General features: G+C 59.7%; 1 protein-coding gene across 1 annotated transcript in view; it reads left to right on the top strand.

Moving 5' to 3' along the window:
* The window catches only part of ZNF423 (zinc finger protein 423), a 327,441-nt gene that overhangs the window by 189,370 nt on the left and 119,063 nt on the right, over nucleotides 1–19,008 (top strand). The window contains exons 5-6 of the mRNA XM_062176600.1: nucleotides 3,087–6,301; nucleotides 12,761–12,845. Coding sequence (XP_062032584.1) covers nucleotides 3,087–6,301; nucleotides 12,761–12,845 — 3,300 coding nt within the window. The remainder of the gene's footprint in view (nucleotides 1–3,086; nucleotides 6,302–12,760; nucleotides 12,846–19,008) is intronic.

Genomic DNA, 19,008 nt, shown 5'->3' with positions numbered 1-19,008 from the left:
GGGCCGAGCAGGTCCCCAGCCAGCTCCTCCCCTGGGTCCCTTTTGTCTGAGCCCTGTGGAGCCCAGCTGGCAGGAGCTGGGAATTAACAGGCAGGGGCGCGGGCACCTCCCACTGCTTCTAATCTGGGGAGCTGGCGACGGCTGCGTCCTGCTCGTCCGAAGCGCCCGTAATGTGAAGCCCTCGGGGGAGAAGGTGCCCTGGCCCCAGGAGGGTGTTCTGTTCCAGGAGGCGCCCCTGACTGGGCCGGGTGCCGGGCTTCAGAGGTTGGGAGGCTGCGGGAGACCAGGAGCCAGGAGCCTGGGAGAGCAGCCTCCGGCCAGGGGAGCCGTGCCAGCCGCGCCAGCTGGGGTCAGGCGATCGTCACATGGTCAGAGCTGGGGCCAGGGCAGGCAAGGGGGTGGCAGGTGGGGCCCAGGGCCAGGCTCAGTGCCCGCTGTAAGGGGCTCCTTGGGACCCTCCGGCCAGCCCTTCTATCCCTTAATGTCTTGGGATTGGCCTAGGACAGAAGACACAGCCATGGAGAACCTTGGGGTATGGGAATCCCTGGTCTGTGAGTGTATGTGTGTGTGTGTCTGCAGGTGGAGTGAGTGTGCAGACATGTTTTCATTTGTGTGTGATAGTTTGAGCAAATGTGTGTGACTGAGAGTACGTGTGTGACTGTGTGATGTGTGAGACTGTGTATGTGTGTGTGAGATGTGGTTGTATGTGTTTGTGTGTGATGGTGTGTGGCTGTATATGTGTGTGTAGGTGAGTGTGTACATGTTTCAGTGTGTGTGTGAATGTGTGCAGCTGTGTGTGTGTGTGTCATATGTGGCTGTATGTAAGTGTACATTGTATAGTTCAGTGTGTGTGATGGTGTGTGGCTGTGTGTGTGTTTGTAAGTGCATGCATGTATTTAAGTGTGTGTGTGAGATGGCATGTGACTGTGTATGCAAGTGACATGTGTGACTGAGTGCACATGTGTATGTGAGAGTGTATGATGGTGTGAGACTGTGTATATGTGAGTGTGTGTGGTGGTGGATGGTTGTGTGTGTATGTGTGAGTTTGCCCATATTTTAGTATATGTGTGTGATGGTGTGTGGCTGTATGTGTGTGTGATGGTGTATAGTGTGTATGGGCTTGTACATGTTTAAGTGTGTATGTGCGAGTGTATGATGGTGGATGGTTGTGTGTGTGTGAGTATGCCCATGTTCAAGTGTATGTGTGTGATGCTGTGTAGCTGTGTGTGTGTGTGATGATGTGTAGTGTATATGTGAATGTACATGTATTTATGTGTATGATGCTGTGTGTGTGGCTGTGTATGTGTGTGATGGTGTATAGTGTGTATGTGCGTGTACATGTCTAAATGTGTGTGCGAGTGTCATGTGTGACTGAGTGCACATGTGTAGGTGAGAGTGTGTGATGGGGTGAGACTGTGTGTATATGAGTGTGTGTGATGGTTGTATGTGTGAGTTTGCCCATGTTTTAGTGTATGTGTGTGATGCTGTGTGGCTCTCTGTGTGTGATGATGTGTAGTGTGTATGTGAATGTACATAGTAAGTGCATGTGTGTGTGTGTGTTGTGTGTGACTGCGTGCACATGTGTGGGCGAGTGTGTGATGATGTGAGACTGTGTGTATATGTGAGTGTGGTGATGGTGGATGGCTGTCTGTATGTGGGAGTGGGCCCATGTTTTAGTGTATGTGTGTGATGCTGTGTGGCTGTGTGTGTGTTTGATGTTGCGTGGCTGTGCTCATGTGTGTGTTAGGGGATGTAGGACTGGGACCGTGTGGAAGGTGTGTGTGTGTGTGTGCGTGAGCGTGTGTGCCAGCGCCCACCCGCCGGTGCTGGGCGTGTGGCGCGCCGGCCCCTTCCCTTCCTGCAGGTCTGGCCGCCTCTGAGCCCAGATGCCTGGGCTGCATCTGAGGCTCTTCTGAAGACTAAGCCCGGCTGGCTGGGGGCTGGAGGGGCGGGGGCGCGGTTTCTTTCCTCGGGGTTACAAGAGCAAGGTCAGTGCAGCCGAATCTGAGCTTTTGTTTGTCTCTCCCCTGCCCGCAGCAGCCTGCGGTCTGTTTCATTCATTATTAAGTTTTAAATCCAGCCGACAGAAACTCGGGCCTGGGAACTGGCTCCCTGCTCGCTCCCTGCGCGGCTGGCTGCGTGCGACCCCCGCCGGGCCTCCTTGGCTAGTGTGCCCGTGTTTTCCCAGCCTTGGACAAAGGTCGGGGCTGGCTGGGTGGGGGCACTGCCTGTCCCCAGGGAGGCTGGGACCCATGGGGGCCCTGAGAGGGGACAAGCCCCTCCCTGTCCTCAGGGTGCAGCTAAGGGCCCGGCTCTGAGCTCCGTGGCCATCTGGGTCCTGTCCCTTCCTCTAATCATCTCATCGTCACCATCCGTCATCCCCCTGGGTCCTTGGAGGATTGGGGTGAATCCAGGCGTGGAGTGGAAGTGAACAAAACAGTCCGTCTCTGGATGGAGAACGCATGAGTCCTGGGCTGGCTTCCTCCCCGTGACTTCACACCCCTGGGTCTGTCTGCTCCCTGAGACAGCCGCTTCCGGCTTCATCTGTGCCCCCTCCTCCGCCTGCCCCAGGGCACGTGGTCCAGCCCATTCAACAAAGAGCATTTTTGTTCTTGCAAAATTTAGCCTGTGGCCCTAAGGGTGGTGCGATTTCCCTCCAGGCTTAGGAGTTGGAGGGGTATTGACTCACAGGTGTGGCTCAGATGACATTGGGGGGGGGGGGGCTCGTCTTCCTCTGGCCTGATGGCCTGTAAGGTCGATTCTAGTGACTGTCCAGGCTGTCCCTCCTCCCGCCATCCGGGAAGTGGCCAGGAGCCTCACCTCTGGCCGGGGGGAGGGGAGCACCAGATGCGGCCAGGCTTGGGGCAGGTGTTGCCGAGGGAAAAGGCATTTCCCCCTCTGTATCCTGCTGGCCCTCTGCATGTTCATTTGCTTCTGCCCCCCCACCCCCGCCAGGCCCCTGGTTCCCCCTGCAGCCATTGGCCAGCTGCACAGCCTTAGCCCTCGAGCTGCGGAGAGGCAGGCTCTGTCCTTGTTTCTCAGGGGGCCCTGGGATCGCCTCTAATCTCCCTGCCTTCCCCCTGCAGAGGGTGATGACGATCCACAGCTCTCCTGGGTGGCCTCGTCTCCCTCCAGCAAGGATGTCGCCTCCCCCACGCAGATGATCGGCGATGGCTGCGACCTCGGCCTCGGCGAGGAGGAAGGAGGCACGGGCCTGCCGTACCCTTGCCAGTTCTGCGACAAGTCCTTCATCCGCCTGAGCTACTTGAAGAGGCACGAGCAGATCCACAGCGACAAGCTGCCGTTCAAGTGCACCTACTGCAGCCGCCTCTTCAAGCACAAGAGGAGCCGTGACCGGCACATCAAGCTGCACACGGGCGACAAGAAGTACCACTGCCACGAGTGCGAGGCGGCCTTCTCCCGCAGCGACCACCTCAAGATCCACCTGAAGACCCACAGCTCCAGCAAGCCGTTCAAGTGCACCGTGTGCAAGCGTGGCTTCTCCTCCACCAGCTCCCTGCAGAGCCACATGCAGGCCCACAAGAAGAACAAGGAGCACCTGGCCAAGTCGGAGAAGGAAGCCAAGAAGGACGACTTCATGTGCGACTACTGCGAGGACACCTTCAGCCAGACCGAGGAGCTGGAAAAGCACGTGCTCACGCGCCACCCGCAGCTCTCCGAGAAGGCCGACTTGCAGTGCATCCACTGCCCCGAGGTCTTCGTGGACGAGAACACGCTGCTCAGCCACATCCACCAAGCCCACGCCAACCAGAAACACAAGTGCCCCATGTGCCCCGAGCAGTTCTCCTCGGTGGAGGGCGTCTACTGCCACCTGGACAGCCACCGGCAGCCCGACTCCAGCAACCACAGCGCCAGCCCCGACCCCGTGCTGGGCAGTGTGGCCTCCATGAGCAGCGCCACGCCCGACTCCAGCGCCTCCGTGGAGCGCGGCTCCACCCCGGACTCCACCCTGAAGCCGCTGCGGGGGCAGAAGAAGATGCGGGACGATGGGCAGGGCTGGTCCAAGGTGGTCTACAGCTGCCCCTACTGCTCCAAGCGGGACTTCACCAGCCTGGCCGTGCTGGAGATCCACCTGAAGACCATCCATGCGGACAAGCCCCAGCAGAGCCACACATGTCAGATCTGCCTGGACTCCATGCCCACCCTCTACAACCTCAACGAGCACGTGCGCAAGCTGCACAAGAGCCACGCCTACCCCGTGATGCAGTTCGGCAACATCTCCGCCTTCCACTGCAACTACTGCCCCGAGATGTTCGCGGACATCAACAGCCTGCAGGAACACATCCGCGTCTCGCACTGCGGCCCCAACGCCGGCGCCCCCGACGGCAGCAACGCCTTCTTCTGCAACCAGTGCTCCATGGGCTTCCTCACCGAGTCCTCCCTCACCGAGCACATCCAGCAGGCCCACTGCAGCGTCGGCAGCGCCAAGCTCGAGTCTCCGGTCGTGCAGCCCACCCAGTCCTTCATGGAAGTCTACTCCTGCCCCTACTGCACCAACTCGCCCATCTTCGGCTCCATCCTGAAGCTCACCAAGCACATCAAGGAGAACCACAAGAACATCCCGCTGGCGCACAGCAAGAAGTCCAAGGCGGAGCAGAGCCCGGTCTCCTCGGACGTCGAGGTGTCGTCCCCGAAGCGGCAGCGGCTCTCGGCCAGCGCCAACTCCATCTCCAACGGCGAGTACCCCTGCAATCAGTGCGACCTCAAGTTCTCCAACTTCGAGAGCTTCCAGACCCACCTGAAGCTGCACCTGGAGCTGCTGCTGCGGAAGCAGGCGTGCCCACAGTGCAAAGAGGACTTTGACTCCCAGGAGTCCCTGCTGCAGCACCTGACGGTGCACTACATGACCACGTCCACCCACTACGTGTGCGAGAGCTGCGACAAGCAGTTCTCCTCGGTGGACGACCTGCAGAAGCACCTGCTGGACATGCACACCTTCGTGCTCTACCACTGCACGCTGTGCCAGGAGGTCTTCGACTCCAAGGTGTCCATCCAGGTGCACCTGGCGGTGAAGCACAGCAATGAGAAGAAGATGTACCGCTGCACGGCCTGCAACTGGGACTTCCGCAAGGAGGCCGACCTGCAGGTGCATGTGAAACACAGCCACCTGGGCAACCCGGCCAAGGCACACAAGTGCATCTTCTGCGGGGAGACCTTCAGCACCGAGGTGGAGCTGCAGTGCCACATCACCACGCACAGCAAGAAGTACAACTGCAAGTTCTGCAGCAAGGCCTTCCACGCCATCATCCTGCTGGAGAAGCACCTGCGGGAGAAGCACTGCGTGTTTGACGCCGCCGCCGAGAACGGCACGGCCAACGGGGTGCCCGCCGTGGCTGCCAAGAAGGCCGAGCCTGCCGACCTGCCAGGCATGCTGCTCAAGAACCCCGAGGCCCCCAACAGCCACGAGGCCAGTGAGGACGACGTGGACGCCTCGGAGCCCATGTACGGCTGCGACATCTGCGGGGCGGCCTACACCATGGAGGTGCTGCTGCAGAACCACCGGCTGCGGGACCACAACATCCGGCCCGGCGAGGACGACGGCTCACGCAAGAAGGCCGAGCTCATCAAGGGCAGCCACAAGTGCAACGTGTGCTCGCGGACTTTCTTCTCCGAGAACGGGCTCCGGGAGCACCTGCAGACGCACCGGGGCCCCGCCAAGCACTACATGTGTCCCATCTGCGGCGAGCGCTTTCCCTCGCTGCTGACGCTCACCGAGCACAAGGTGACCCACAGCAAGAGCCTGGACACGGGCACCTGTCGCATCTGCAAGATGCCCCTGCAGAGCGAGGAGGAGTTCATCGAGCACTGCCAGATGCATCCCGACCTGCGCAACTCGCTCACGGGCTTCCGCTGCGTGGTCTGCATGCAGACAGTCACCTCCACACTCGAGCTCAAGATCCACGGCACCTTCCACATGCAGAAGCTGGCGGGCAGCTCGGCCGCGTCCTCCCCCAACGGCCAGGGGCTGCAGAAGCTCTACAAGTGCGCCCTGTGCCTCAAGGAGTTCCGCAGCAAGCAGGACCTCGTGAAACTCGACGTCAACGGGCTCCCCTATGGCCTCTGCGCCGGCTGCATGGCCCGCAGTGCCAACGGACAGGTGGGCGGCCTGGCCCCTCCCGAGCCCGCCGACCGGCCCTGCGCCGGCCTCCGCTGCCCCGAGTGCAGCGTCAAGTTCGAGAGTGCCGAAGACCTGGAGAGCCACATGCAGGTGGATCACCGAGACCTCACACCCGAGACCAGCGGACCGCGGAAAGGCACCCAGACGTCACCAGTGCCCAGGGTAAGTGCAGTGGCCGCACGCTGTGCCCGGCTCCTGGCGGCTCCACTCATCCCTGAGTGCCGCCCTTCCTGGTGGTGGCCCCTTTATTTAGTAGCCTACGGAAGCAGCACCCGCCGGTGCCATGTGGTGGTCAAGCATAGCAGGAGGCCCTTTGGGTTTGAACCCCAGGGTTTCTGTTCCAGCTGTAAGACATGCACCTGGGCCTCACGTTGTCAGGTATTCATCTGTACAATGGGACTCATGCTGGTATTATTATCACCAACAACAGCGTTATAGGTGGTATGGGGAAGGCTCTGGGAACCGCTCCCCTTGCTATTATCCTAAGTGATTGACTGACAAAGTCATTTGTTCCTCAAAGCTTTTCTTATGTTTGTAAGTGCCTTGGAGCTGAGGAGGGCCAGGCATGGACCCTGCCTTGGGGGCTTATAGTCCAGGTTGGGGGCGGGGCACAGGCCCATCACAAGTGGGTCAGCAACACGGGGGAAGTGTAGGCTGCTGCTGGGTCCCCTCAGGCCCTGGGGATGAGCGCAGAGGGGCACCCGATGGTGAACCTGGAGCCCGTGTGGCCCTTGGGTGTCAGACAGCAGGGGCCTAGGGATTCCCGTTGAGCCTGTTTGTCTATTTCCAGACCCAGGAGAGGTGCCAGGTGGATCTCGGAAGTATCATTTCCCTAGAGGGTTGCTGTTGGCGCCACTGGCCGGGAGGCAGGATTTGGGGAAGGGCCGCCTGCCACAGGTGCCCACAGCAACACAGGGATGTTGGCTCCGGGTGTTTGGTCTCAAGCTGGGAACTGAAGGTTCTGGGACGCTGGGACTTTGAGGGGATGAGGGAGAGAGAGGAGGAGGGCCGGAGAGAGTGACGGGAAGTCCTGCCTGGCAAGCAGGCTCGTGGGCCTTTTGTGTTACAGATGGGTCTGCTAGGGCCTTGCCGGGCAGAGGGACCTGTCCATGGACACCCAGCCCGGGAGAGGAATGTCTGAGTGAGGCCAGAGCTGTGTGATCCTCTGGGGCCTGAGGCTCCTCCTCTAAGGTCTACCTGGAAGGGAGAAGCTCCCGGCCTCTAAGGAAACCTAGGCCCCCAGAGGCCTGAGCATGGGCGCTGGTTACTGCTCCCCGCTCTGCCCCCTCGGCCTTGGCCTGCTGGCCTTGGGCGTGTTCACATCCTGGGATCCGATGGCCTGGGTTGTGGTCTCCCTGTCCTGAGCTGGCTCTGGGCCCCTGCACAGCCAGGGGGCCATAGAAATGGTGAGTCATGGTGATCGCAGGAGTAGTAACGGTAATGAAAATAGAAATACTAATCCTGCCCATCTCCAGAGCTGGCGTCGCCCGGGTGGCCCCGGGGGGCCTCTCTGCTTTGTGCCGGGCATCTGCTCTGATTGGCCAGAGCCTGCCCCTCGCTGGCTGGGGAACATTGTGACTGTTTCCCATGCTGACCTCGGCGTTCTGCTCCGGGGCTGAAATGAGTGAGGCAAGTGCTGGGCACGGAGCACAGGGGAGCAGTCGCCACCCACCGAGGGCCAAGGACGTGCCAGGGACACTGGATCCATCTGACCCTCGCCACGCTCTGGGTCGTGCCCGGGGATGCCGAGGTCTGTGACAGCCGTTTGCCAGCAGCCCTGGCTTTCAAGACTCAGGAGGGGTTTGAACCCAGGCCCTGTCTGATGCTTCACCCCCTGCTCTTGACCCAACTCTCCCTGGAAGCCTGCAGGAGGGGCGAGGCAAGCTGGGCTGTGGGACCCCTGCACCCCTTCTCTGGGAGTGCACCCCAACCCAGATCCTGCTCCTCTTTTCTGCATTGTCCTCCATGCCACTGGGGCTCCTGATCCACCAGCAGCTTCTGGCGTCCCTGAAGCCTGGGCCAGTTGAGTCTTCCACGTGAGTGAAGCTTGCATCGGGTCGTCCGAGCCGTGCTGGGTGCTGGGTGCTCTGCTGGGCCCCGACTCCCAGATCACCTCCAGGGCAGCAGCCTGGGAGCCTAATTGGGCCCCTGTTCCTGTAAGCAGGGGCGCCTGGCTCAGAAAGGTGAAGCTGTGCTCTCCAGGATGCACAGCTCTGCAGGACGCGCCGTGGTGGGAGCACTGCTTCCTGGGGGTCCCCACACCTCTCTGTGCCTGCCTCAGGCCCGTGAGAGAGGGGCTGGGCTGAAGACCCCCATCTCTGTGTGTGCAGCAGCTCTGGCAGATGGGCCATTTGCAGAGAGGAGCTAGACAAAGGCCAGGTACCTCCCGGCCAAGGCAGGGCCTCTGGGGCCTGCCCCCTGCCTGGGCACGCCTGGGGGTAGGGGCCCAGCTGTCTGCTTGCCCACCCCTCCCCTCCCCCAGGACTCACTCATGTAAGAGCAGACTCTGGGGGCTGCGCCGGGGCTTGGGGGCTGGCAGGCGGGGACCCTCGGGAGCGTATCCATGGCAACCGGCTCTCGGAGGACTGGGTTCCTGTGGGGCCGAGGCTGCTGTGGGCTGGAGCGTGAAGCGCTGAGTTTTCCACCTCCCCTCTGTTTATGGATAATGACAGCACCACCCCAACTCAAGGCCAGCGTGGGCAGAGCTCGGGCCTGTAGCCACTCACCAGCTCCTCAGGAGGCCTTGCTAGGCCAGGAGGGGCAGCCTGGGGGCTCCCACACCCCATTTCACAGCCTGGTAAACAGATGTCCAGGTTACAGGGTGAGCTGGCATCCAGATCACACCAGGTTTCTTTCTTTCTTTCTTTTTTAAAAAATTTATTTATTCATCTGAAAGGCAGAGTTACAGAGAGGCAGAGGCAAAGGCAGAGAGAGTGAGGTCTTCCATCCACTGGTTCACTCTCCAAATGGTCACAATGACCGGAGCTGTGCCAATCTGAAGCCAGGAGCCAAGAGCTTCTTCCTGGTCTCCCACGTGGGTGCAGGGGCCCAAGGCCTTGGGCCATCTTCCACTGCTTTCCCAGGCCATAGAGAGAGCTGGATTGGACATGGAGCAGCCAGGACTTGAACCGGTACCCATATGGGATGCTAGCATTGCAGGCGGCAGCTTTACTCACTATGCCACAGCGCTGGCCCAGATCATACCAATTTTCTGCCACTGAAGCCAGAAGTGGCCAGGGAGGTCTGGGCCTGGAGCGGAGAGTGGCAGCTCGGCCAGCGGACCCGGGGCAGCTTGCCTGGCCCAGAGTCCATCCCCTCGTCACCAGCACCCATCCCTGCACCGTGTTCACAGGGCCCCAGTGTTCCATGTAGCCCTGTGTGCACATCCTGGAGTGAGATGGGGGGCAGCACCCAGGGAACAGCCGTCGTGGAATGGGAAGCTCCATGACTCTGGCTCTGCCGTCTCTCCTGCCCTTGTCCAAGGGCCTGGCCAGCTCCTGCCTGCCAGCCTTCTTCCGTCTCCACTGTTCTGTTTCCCTTCTGCCCTGGGCCCCTTGCTGAGGCTGCTTGGGGCTAAGCCACGGGAAGCAGCCCCTGGCCATAGTGCTTGGCCGCAGGCCCATGACCTTGGCCTTGGTACCCCAGGGCTGGGCCCTGGGGAAGGGAGGCGCTCTGGATGCCAGGTTCTATTTTTCTGTAATTACGGCTCCCAGCGGGAGCTGCAGCTCTGGAGGAGGAGTTGTCTCTGGGGCATAGAGAAGGGGAGTCAGACCAAGGGTAAATGTTGGGTGAGGGCTGGGCCAGCTAAGGTCGGAGGGTGTTGGTGCTGGTGATCTAGTGTGCGCATGCCTGTGCGGGAGTGTGTCTGAGCACACATAGGGTCTCCAGGTCTGTGTGTACTCCTGGCTTAGAAGGGGCCTGTGGCCCTGAGGGTGTATTTGGGAGGGATGGGTGTGAGTATCAGGGCTCCAGCAAGAGCACTGCAGCAGGTGTGTCTCTGAGAAGCCATTGGATCTGCCAACCACGTGGCCCTGGGCATGGTACACATACAAGGGGACTTCACAGCATTCATGGAAAACATGTGTTAGGAGGGAACAGCATGGCTTTGAAAGATTTTTGTTCCCAGAGAAGCTTATCTTTCAATTCTGTCTGTCCATGAACTTTTGGAATCCTCAGCTGTGTCTGTGTTACTAGGAGCAGGTGGCTGTGTGGGGACTGTGGCTATGTCTGTGAGTCGTTTGTGTTGATGTCACTGAGTGTACATGTGAGTGCACATATATGGGCTCGCACATCTGTGTGGATATCTATGCTCGTGTGTGTGTGTATGTTGGGGGGGGGATCAGCTGTTCTTCTGGCCCCTGCCCTGGGTATCCCCTGGAGTCCGTTCCCCCACCAGGAAGCTCCCAGTTAGCTGGCAGTGCCTTGCCTGATCCCGCGGGGTGGCCCTGTAGGAAAAGGGCATTGGAAGGAGCTCCTCTTCCTGCCTAGGCCCCTGGTGCCTTATTTAACAAGCTCCACGAGCCTTCTTCATTCACCCGCTCCTAGGAGGAACAGCTGAATCACTTTGATCAAGGACTGTAGCCCGTATTGGGCTAGGTCAGCCATGGCTGCGGCCTCCAGAGACTTCCTCCCCAGCAGATTCGGGTTCCGCACCAGCCATGGCTCCACCTCACCCCACCCCTTTCTCCCAGCATGGGCTGGCCAAGCAGGCCTGCCCTGGGCTTCTTTAGCCCGGGGCTCCCTGGGCACTCACTTCCAACGTGCCTTGCAGCCCAGGGGCTCCTACACTTGCTGGGCAGAGTGTGGGGAGGCGCTTGTGAGGCGAGGGTGGAGCCAGGCCAGGAGCTTTAGGGCTGCATCGCCTCAGAAGACCCTGTGGTCTCTGCGGCCTGGACGTCTCCCAAGCTCTCCTCCATCCTCCACCCCGCAACTGCCAGTCCTTCCGGGGCCTGTCCGTGCTGAGTGCCTGTGTTCGTGGCCTGCACAGAGGATATCCTGAACTCCCCACGTTTGCAGAAACACGGAGGAAGGCCCCTGGTGTTGTTGGAGTGGTGCCTGGAGCCCGAGCAGGGATCTTGCTTCTGAACCCCGAAGCTCCCAGCACCAGCTTTTCCAGTTGTTTCTTCATTCATTCATCCATTTGGCCAGCAAGCACTGATAATAATGGCAATAAAAGTTAAATGCTCACGAGGCACTCGCCATGGGCTGGGCCCCGTGCTGAGATGCTGGGGGTCCACAGTGTTTAGGTCATCCTGGCTTCTCTCTGTCCCCTCTGTCCATTACTCTGCAATTTGCCTCATGTGTTCGACAAATGCTCTTCATCTCGGCCTGCTGTGGGGCCCCGAGTGTGGGCCTTTGGGGTGCCGTGGGGGGCCAGAGATGTTACTCAGTGGAGATGCACCGTGTGCTCATTCCATGGGTGCAGGGCAGGGTCTGGGGAGGCCTGCACTCCTCACTCTTGCTGGGGTGGGGGGGCTGGGGGGAGGACTTCTGGGAAGAGGGAGCACTTTCATGAATACCCAGGTTTAGTTGTGCAAATAAGGCCCGTTCTTTGGAAAGAATCTTCAAGATACCTCGAGGTCTCTGATGATTTCTGAAAGCAGCCATCAGTAGCCACTGTGCTTCGAAACCACCCACAGTCTCCCCTGGGGCTGTGTGTGCCTGGGGCAGATGAGGAATTCCTTGGCTATCCTGGAGCACCACAATTGGCAGGAACAGTGTCCCCTGGTCAGCCACCTGGCTATGAGGGTGGGTGAATGAAAGAGAAGGTTGCTAGACATCTGGAAAGATAGATGGGTGGATGGGTGGGTGAGTGAGTGGGTGGGTGGGTGGATGTGTACCCATATGAATGAGTGGGTAGTCAGGAGGGGTGGGTAGAGGGATGGGTGGGTGGGTGGGTGGGTGGATGGATGTGTATACATATGGATGAGTGGGTAGTCAGGATGGGTGGGTGGATGTGTATACATATGGATGAGAGGGTAGTCAGGATGGGTGGGTAGAGGGATGAATGGGTGGGTAGGTGGGTGGATGTGTGGATGTGTACCCATATGAATGAGTGGGTAGTCAGGAGGGGTGGGTAGAGGGATGGGTGGGTGGGTGGGTGGGTGGATGGATGTGTATACATATGGATGAGTGGGTAGTCAGGATGGGTGGGTGGGTGGGTGGGTGGATGGATGTGTATACATATGGATGAGAGGGTAGTCAGGATGGGTGGGTAGAGGGATGAATGGGTGGATGGATGGGTGGGTGGGTATGTACATCTGTATATGGATGAGAAGGTAGTCAGAGGCCAGGTAGGTGGATGGATGGGTGAATGGGCGGATGGATGAGTGTGTCTATGGATGGATGGGTGAGTGGTTTGTTCTCCTGAGCAGGGAAGCCTTTCTCACAGCTCCTGAAGCATGTCTTGGGGGCGAGGGTTGTCCCAGCCTAGCAGAGGGGCGCGTCTCTTGGCATGCAGCCTGCCTCCCTTTCCCCAGGCTGCTCAGGCCGGGTTCGGGGGAAGGTGGGAAGGCAATTCCCCAGGGAGACCTTGGAGGGGACAGAAGCAAGCCTGGCCCCACTTCCTGCTTCTTCCTCCTCCCAACCTTCTAAGTCTTTTCTTTTTTTGTTCCCACACAGAAAAAGACGTACCAGTGCATCAAGTGCCAGATGACCTTCGAGAACGAGAGAGAGATCCAAATCCACGTTGCCAACCACATGATCGGTAAGAGCGGGTCTCCACCCGGCTGCACTAGGTCCACTCGTCCGCATTTGAGATTTGCTGTCCCCGGTGTCTGGGGCAAAGGACGGAGTCACAGCTGCTGGCTGAGACCTGTCACGCGGGAGTGGGAATGTCGGCGCGGGAGCTCTTTGTGCGTCCGGGTCTTCTTGCCGAGGCTCCACTCCCATCACAGTCACACGCCTGACAGTCTCGCCCGTTCTCAGTGTGCGTTTCCCTCCGTTTCTGAAACGAGAGCTTTCCAGTTGTCAAGCACTCAGGGGCAATTATGCTTCAATTTTGTATGTCATGACATGGAATAGATTTAACCACTCACATCTCCCCACTCGACGTGCTCAATTCCTCAGGCACATCGTCAAAGCAGGATGCTTACTGAGTGGCTTCGGCGCCTCTCCTCTTCCTCTGCGAGTGGGTTTTGGACTTGAGAAAATTCATCCCTTCTAGGAGGGGCGCTTCCCAGGGCCCTCAGAGGCCACGCGCTGGGCACCGGTGCTCAGCCCAGCTGTCGAGTCTTCCTTGACTCCCGGCGGCTGGGTGTGGTGCCCTCATTGTTCTCGTGGGCACTGAGGGGCTGGCCCAGGGCTGGGCGGGTGAGGCTGGCAGTCAGGGCCTCAGAGCTTCTCGCTGCTGCTCCTCTGGGTGCTTGTTGGGTATGGCTGGACGGATGTTGGGTGGGGACATCCTGGGTGCTTGTTGGGTATCTGTCACCATCTCGAAGGCGTCTATAGTTGGAGCAGTGAGGGTTCCCTCGCATCCCACTCCCTGCTCCGTCTCTACTTTTCCCCTCCCAGCTCCTTTGCGTTAGAGCAGGGGTGGGGAAGGTCGGGCCCACAGGGCCCATGTCAGTCCTGGGAAATTGTCAGGTTTGGCCCTGCCAAGGCAACCGCAGGTGGGACTTGAAATTCACCAAATCTCATTTCTAAGTGGATAATTTGGATGGCCTGTGAATGATGTTATTGTAAATACCCAATGGCCCTTGGCAGCAAAAAGGTTCCCACCCCTGGATCAGAGTCCTGACCATGGCTGTGCCATCCGGGTTCTGTCTTACTGGATCCCCGATTGCCGACATTGGCAAAGCCCACCTAAATGTGCAGCTCAGTAAATTCATACCCCGCCTGCGTGGCCAGACCAAAATGCAGACTGTCACCAGCATTCCAGAAGCTTCCTTCTGGGCCTCCCTCAGAGCCTCGCACCCACGGAGGTCATCCTGATGTCTAATGGCATGAGCAGTTTTGCCCGATTTCTGCTCCTTGGCGGTGGAGTCACACGGGTTTCTCTTTCTGCTTGTTTAACATTTATTTATTTGAAAGGCTGAGTTACAGAAAGAGACAGAGCCAGAGAGCTCTGCCATCTGCTGACTCACTCCCCAGATGGCCACAACAGCCAGGGCTGGATCAGGCCGAAGCCAGGAGCCAGGAGCCTCTTCCAGGTCTCCTACGCGAGTAACAGGGGCCCAAGCACTTGGCCCATCCTCTGCTGCTTTTCCCAGGCCATTAGCAGGGGGCTGGATCAGAAGTGGAGGAGCCGGGACGTGAAACAGCACCCGTACAGGATGCCGGCACTGCAGGTAGTGGCTTTTCCCGCTGTGCCACAACGCAGGCCCCACAGGGCCTTCCTCTGATTGGTGTCTGGCATTGTTGGCTTTTCACATTTTTGCCTCTAGTTGGCACTAGAGGCAATGACTTCTCACTGGTGTGTATTATTCCATCAGGTGAGTGTGGTGCCTGTCACAGTGCTCCACTCTTGATGGGCCAGCTGTGGATTTGTTTCACATGTGCTGCTGTGAACACTCTTGTACATGGCTTTTGGTGCATATATGATTTTAACGGGAATATAGGAATGTATAGATATTACATACATATGCATATGTGTATATATATATATTTATTTATTTATCCCTAATCCACTTGAAAGGCAGAGCTAGAGAGGGAGATATTATCCCTTCTCTGGTTCACTCCCCAAATGTTGCCTGCTTGGGCCACCCTGAAGCCTGGAACTTCGACCTCCATCCAGGTCTCCCATGTGAGCCGCCATCTGCTGCCTCCCAGGTGCATTAACAGGGAACTGGATCAGAAGTAGAAGAGCTGGGACTCAAATCAGGTGGTCTGATATGGGCTGACGACGTCCCAAGAGGCAGCTTAACCCAGTGCACCACAGCACCCGCCCCAGATGGTATATGCTCATACATAATGTATGATGTATAGTGCAGTGTTGTATCTATTATACATGTATTTCCTGCTATAATCGGCCAACAGGAATAGAAGTAGAATTGCTGGGTTGTGCTCACCCTTAGTGGATGGTGATGATACATTTCCAGAGTGGCCAGACGGGCAGCAGGAGAGCTGCGGCCACTCTGCATTCATGCCATCCCCAGCGTCTGACATCACAGAGCTCTTACAAAGGCCTCCTAGGGCCACTATGCCCGCAGGGTGAGCGGGGCCCTCCGCTGCCCCCTGGCTGGAGGGCTGCCACCCTCAGTGGTTTGGAAGCCCCGCCTCCCATGGGCAGCCTCATCCTTCAGGTACCCCGAAGGCGCTGAGCTCCGAGCCGAGCACGAGGTGGGGCTCGCTCAGCCGCGCGCAGGGCAGGCAGGACCCCACAAGCTCGGCTCGCCAGGACAATTGCGGTGTTTTCAGTCCTTCTGTTTGGGATCCCCTGCTGCAGGAGAAGAAGAGAAGCCACCCTGCCTCAGTGCCTGGCTGCTGAGCGGCCTTTCACGGGAGTGTCAGGGAGGTGAAGATGAAGATATCTAAAAATGTTTGCTTTTGTAGCAGGTGGTAGCACGCACTCCTGTTTGTGAGCACGGAGGGCGAGAGCCTGGCTAATTGGACCGCAGTGATTTCAAAGCCGCCTCTCCCCCTCTCTGCTCGCTTCCACCTTGGCTTTTGTGCAGCGCTGGAAGCTGTGTGTCCTCAGGTAGAAGGCGGGGGCCGCTCTTCGCTGGCGTAGTGGGAAACGCGGTGGAGGATCTGATGAGTCTGTGGGTCTCTGTGGGAACCGGGCACAGGGCTTCTGTTTGACGGAGCCCTGTCTGGGGTGTATGGGGCCTTCGCTTGTGCCAAGAGAGTGGGAGGCCCAGGGAACAGAGCCAGAGGTGTCAGGTGCCTGGGCTGTGGCCTTGACCCACTGGGAGCGAGACCCCTGGCTGCCAGGCAGTACCTCTAGCTCTTAGCCGCCCTCGCTCAGCTCCTCAACCTGATCTCAAAAGGAATGCTGTGGGCACCTACTAATGTCAGAGCTATGGTGGCCTCTGGGGAGGATGGAGGGTGACGGGGACATGGACCCCGCCTCCAGTGCCCTTTCAGCACCCCATGGAAGATGCCGGTGGTACAAACAGCACAGAATGGGGGGGGGGGGGATCACAATGCACGCAGGTGCTGACAGCTGCCAGGCACCCAGCAGGCACTTTCAGAAGGTGCTGCCCAGGGACGCTCAGTGCCTTCCCTGGGGTCTTCCAGGCAGTGAGTGCCCGAGACAGGATCTGAAGAGGGACATGGGAGACCTCCAGGACTGCCCGTGTGTGTGTGTGTGTGTGCATGTGCTTGTGGTAGGCTGACAAGCGGCAGATGCGTGCGGTGCAGGCTCCCCGGACAGACCCGAGCAGGTGTGTCGGGAAGGCCTGGGTGTGCAGGCTGTGGAGGAGCTTTCTCTGTGGCAGGGCTGTCCTCCGGGGAGGGGGCAGCCTCAGCAGGGCAGGGCTATCGCCGCATCCAAGGCCTCGGGAAGGGGCGCCTGGTCCCAGGAGGAGGGTCCCCCTGCTGGGCTGCGCAAGTGAGGGCGGCCGTCCCCAGGAGGACTGTGGGGCTCTCAGTGCTCAGGGGCTCAGGGGCAGAGCAGGCGAGTGTGGGGGGCTGCTGGGCCCAGCATTGTGGGCTGTTGGGGGTTACAGGTACTGAGGGCCTTGAATGTAGGTGAAGGGAATTGGGTTTGGACTCTACTTGGCCAGCCAGGGTCCAGCTCTGGGAGCTCCCTTGGCTGCTCCATTGTTTGGATTCTCTGGGAAATCCAGGAAGGGTGGCAGCTACCACCTGCCGTGCCACATGGCACAGCTGATGGTCGTGGGCAGCAGTGCCTCCTGGAGGGGCAGTGCAAAGCTTCCCAGGCCCTTGCTCCCCTCCAGTCTCAACTGTGCTGTGTAGTTCCCCAGGGACTGCTGAGCGTGCAGCTGTGGGCTCTAACACCAGGGAGCCATGGCAGGTGAGGGAGCAGGGTGTAACCTGGCCTGGGCTGCAGTGTTAGTTACAGGAGAGCGCGGAGGCCGGCCTGGTCTGGTGCTGGGGTTGGGGGATGGGCAGGTGGAGAAGGGGGTGTTGACAGGAGTTCTGTGTGGCGGGTGCCCTGGTGGCTTTGGAGGGCTGCTGGGAGCAAGGGGGCCATGTACATGGAAGGGAGGCAGACATGGGAGGCTGGGTCTGGGGTTGGCTGTGCCATCCCAGTAAATCTGTCTCCACGGACAGCTTCTCTCACTAAATGGCCCGAGCCCACAGTGGCCACCCTGGAGCAGGCAGGGGTAACAGTTCCCCTTAGTGGCATCCAGGGGGACTCGCTGGGTAGAAGTGGCAGTGTTCAGCTTGGTGGCCTTCTCATAAACTCAGAGCACCTGGGGGCCTGGGGCCAGCCTCCCGGGGGGCACCCCGACCGCTGGAGACCTCCCTGGGGACCCGTAAACTGGCCGTTCACTAGCTGGGCCTCTGCCTGCCTTTGCAGCCTGGAGACCTGGGAGTTACAGCGACTCAGGGCCGTCTCCTTGGAAACATTTTCCCAGCAGCCCCTCCCAGCTGCCACTGGGGAAGGAGCCGTCGAGAAGGCCAGGGTCTCGGGGTGGCTTTCCAGCAGGGGTCTCCTTGGCTGGGGCCCCTTCCCTGGCTGGTCCCCCTGCCCCTCCACCAGTCTGCGGGCTCCTGCGGGGAGGACCTGACCTGCCAGCTGCCCCTTCCTTGGTCTCTGCAGGCTGGGAGGTTGGAAATGTTTCTGCAGGAGGCAGCTGCCCCCATGGCTGCACAAGGGAGGAAGGGAGGGCATCCACGCTGACCACGCAGCCGTACAAGGCTTGCACCCTGTGGGCCAGGGACCTCGGGGACCTCAGCGTGGATGCGGGCTGGGGGCTGGCATTCCCCAGGGAGCCCTTGGCTGGGGAAAACCTAGCCTCGCCTGCAGTGCCTGTGGCCATCTGTCCTTTCCACGCCCTCCTGGTGGGGACGGCTGGATAAGGGGTCTGAGAACTTGTCCTTGAGACGACAAACTTGCAGTGACCCAGGTTGGACCCCAGGGAATGACTCAGCCCCAGGGCCCTGCACGTCCTTACCCAGGGCCTCGTGGGCCCCCTGAGGGAGGCTGGCGGAGGGCAGGGCTGGGAAGGCCTGGTCCTCCGGGAGTCTCGGCTGGACCGATTGCCCTCGGTGTCCTTGGACAGCGGTTCGGACTCACTGGCGGGCAGCCAGGCCAGAGCCGGGCCTGTCCCTGTGGGGCATTACTCATGCTAGAGGCCGGCGCGACTGGGTCACGTGGGCCCTTTCCCTGGGTCCTCCGCGAGGGCTGGGTTTGCTGTGCCGGCCGCAGAGAGGAGGAACGAAGGGGACATTTGCACGTTGGCCGCCTCCGCCTCCTGCCTGGCCTTTGAGAAGGCTGCAGACCTCATCTGCCTGCCCCCAGCCCCTCCTGGTCCGGCTGGCGGTGCCTGCCTGGAAGGAGGAGGGCTGTGTGCATGAGAGTCAGCCGGAGAGACAAGGAGAGAGACAGAGAGAGAGACAGACAGAGGAAGAGAGGGAGACATGGGGCGCCGAAGGGCTTGCCACCCCCAGGTCTTTTGTGTCCATCCCAGGAGATGTTTGCAAGCTGCCTGCAGGCCGGGGCCCTGGCTGCTGCCATGTGCACTCCTGGGACCCTGCCACAGGCCTGGTCTGCAGCACGGAGCAGGGGCCGGATGAAGGTCTCGGGTGGGAGGCCAGGGAGCTCCCGACCCCTCAGACAGAACCCAAGAGACAAAGAGGCAAAAAAGAAAAGAAGAAGGGGGTTCCTGCCCCCTCTCTGCCAGAACACAGGCTGCTCTATGTTGCTGTGTCAGCCTCCCGCGTGGGTGCAGGGGCCCAAAGACTTGGGCCATCCTCTGGGTCTCCCTGCCACCCATGCGGGAGGCCCAGATGAAGCT

The sequence above is a fragment of the Lepus europaeus genome, chromosome 19, assembly GCF_033115175.1.
Source record: "Lepus europaeus isolate LE1 chromosome 19, mLepTim1.pri, whole genome shotgun sequence".
Classification (NCBI taxonomy): Eukaryota; Metazoa; Chordata; class Mammalia; order Lagomorpha; family Leporidae; genus Lepus; species Lepus europaeus.
This window is presented reverse-complemented; position numbering and strand designations above follow the sequence as displayed.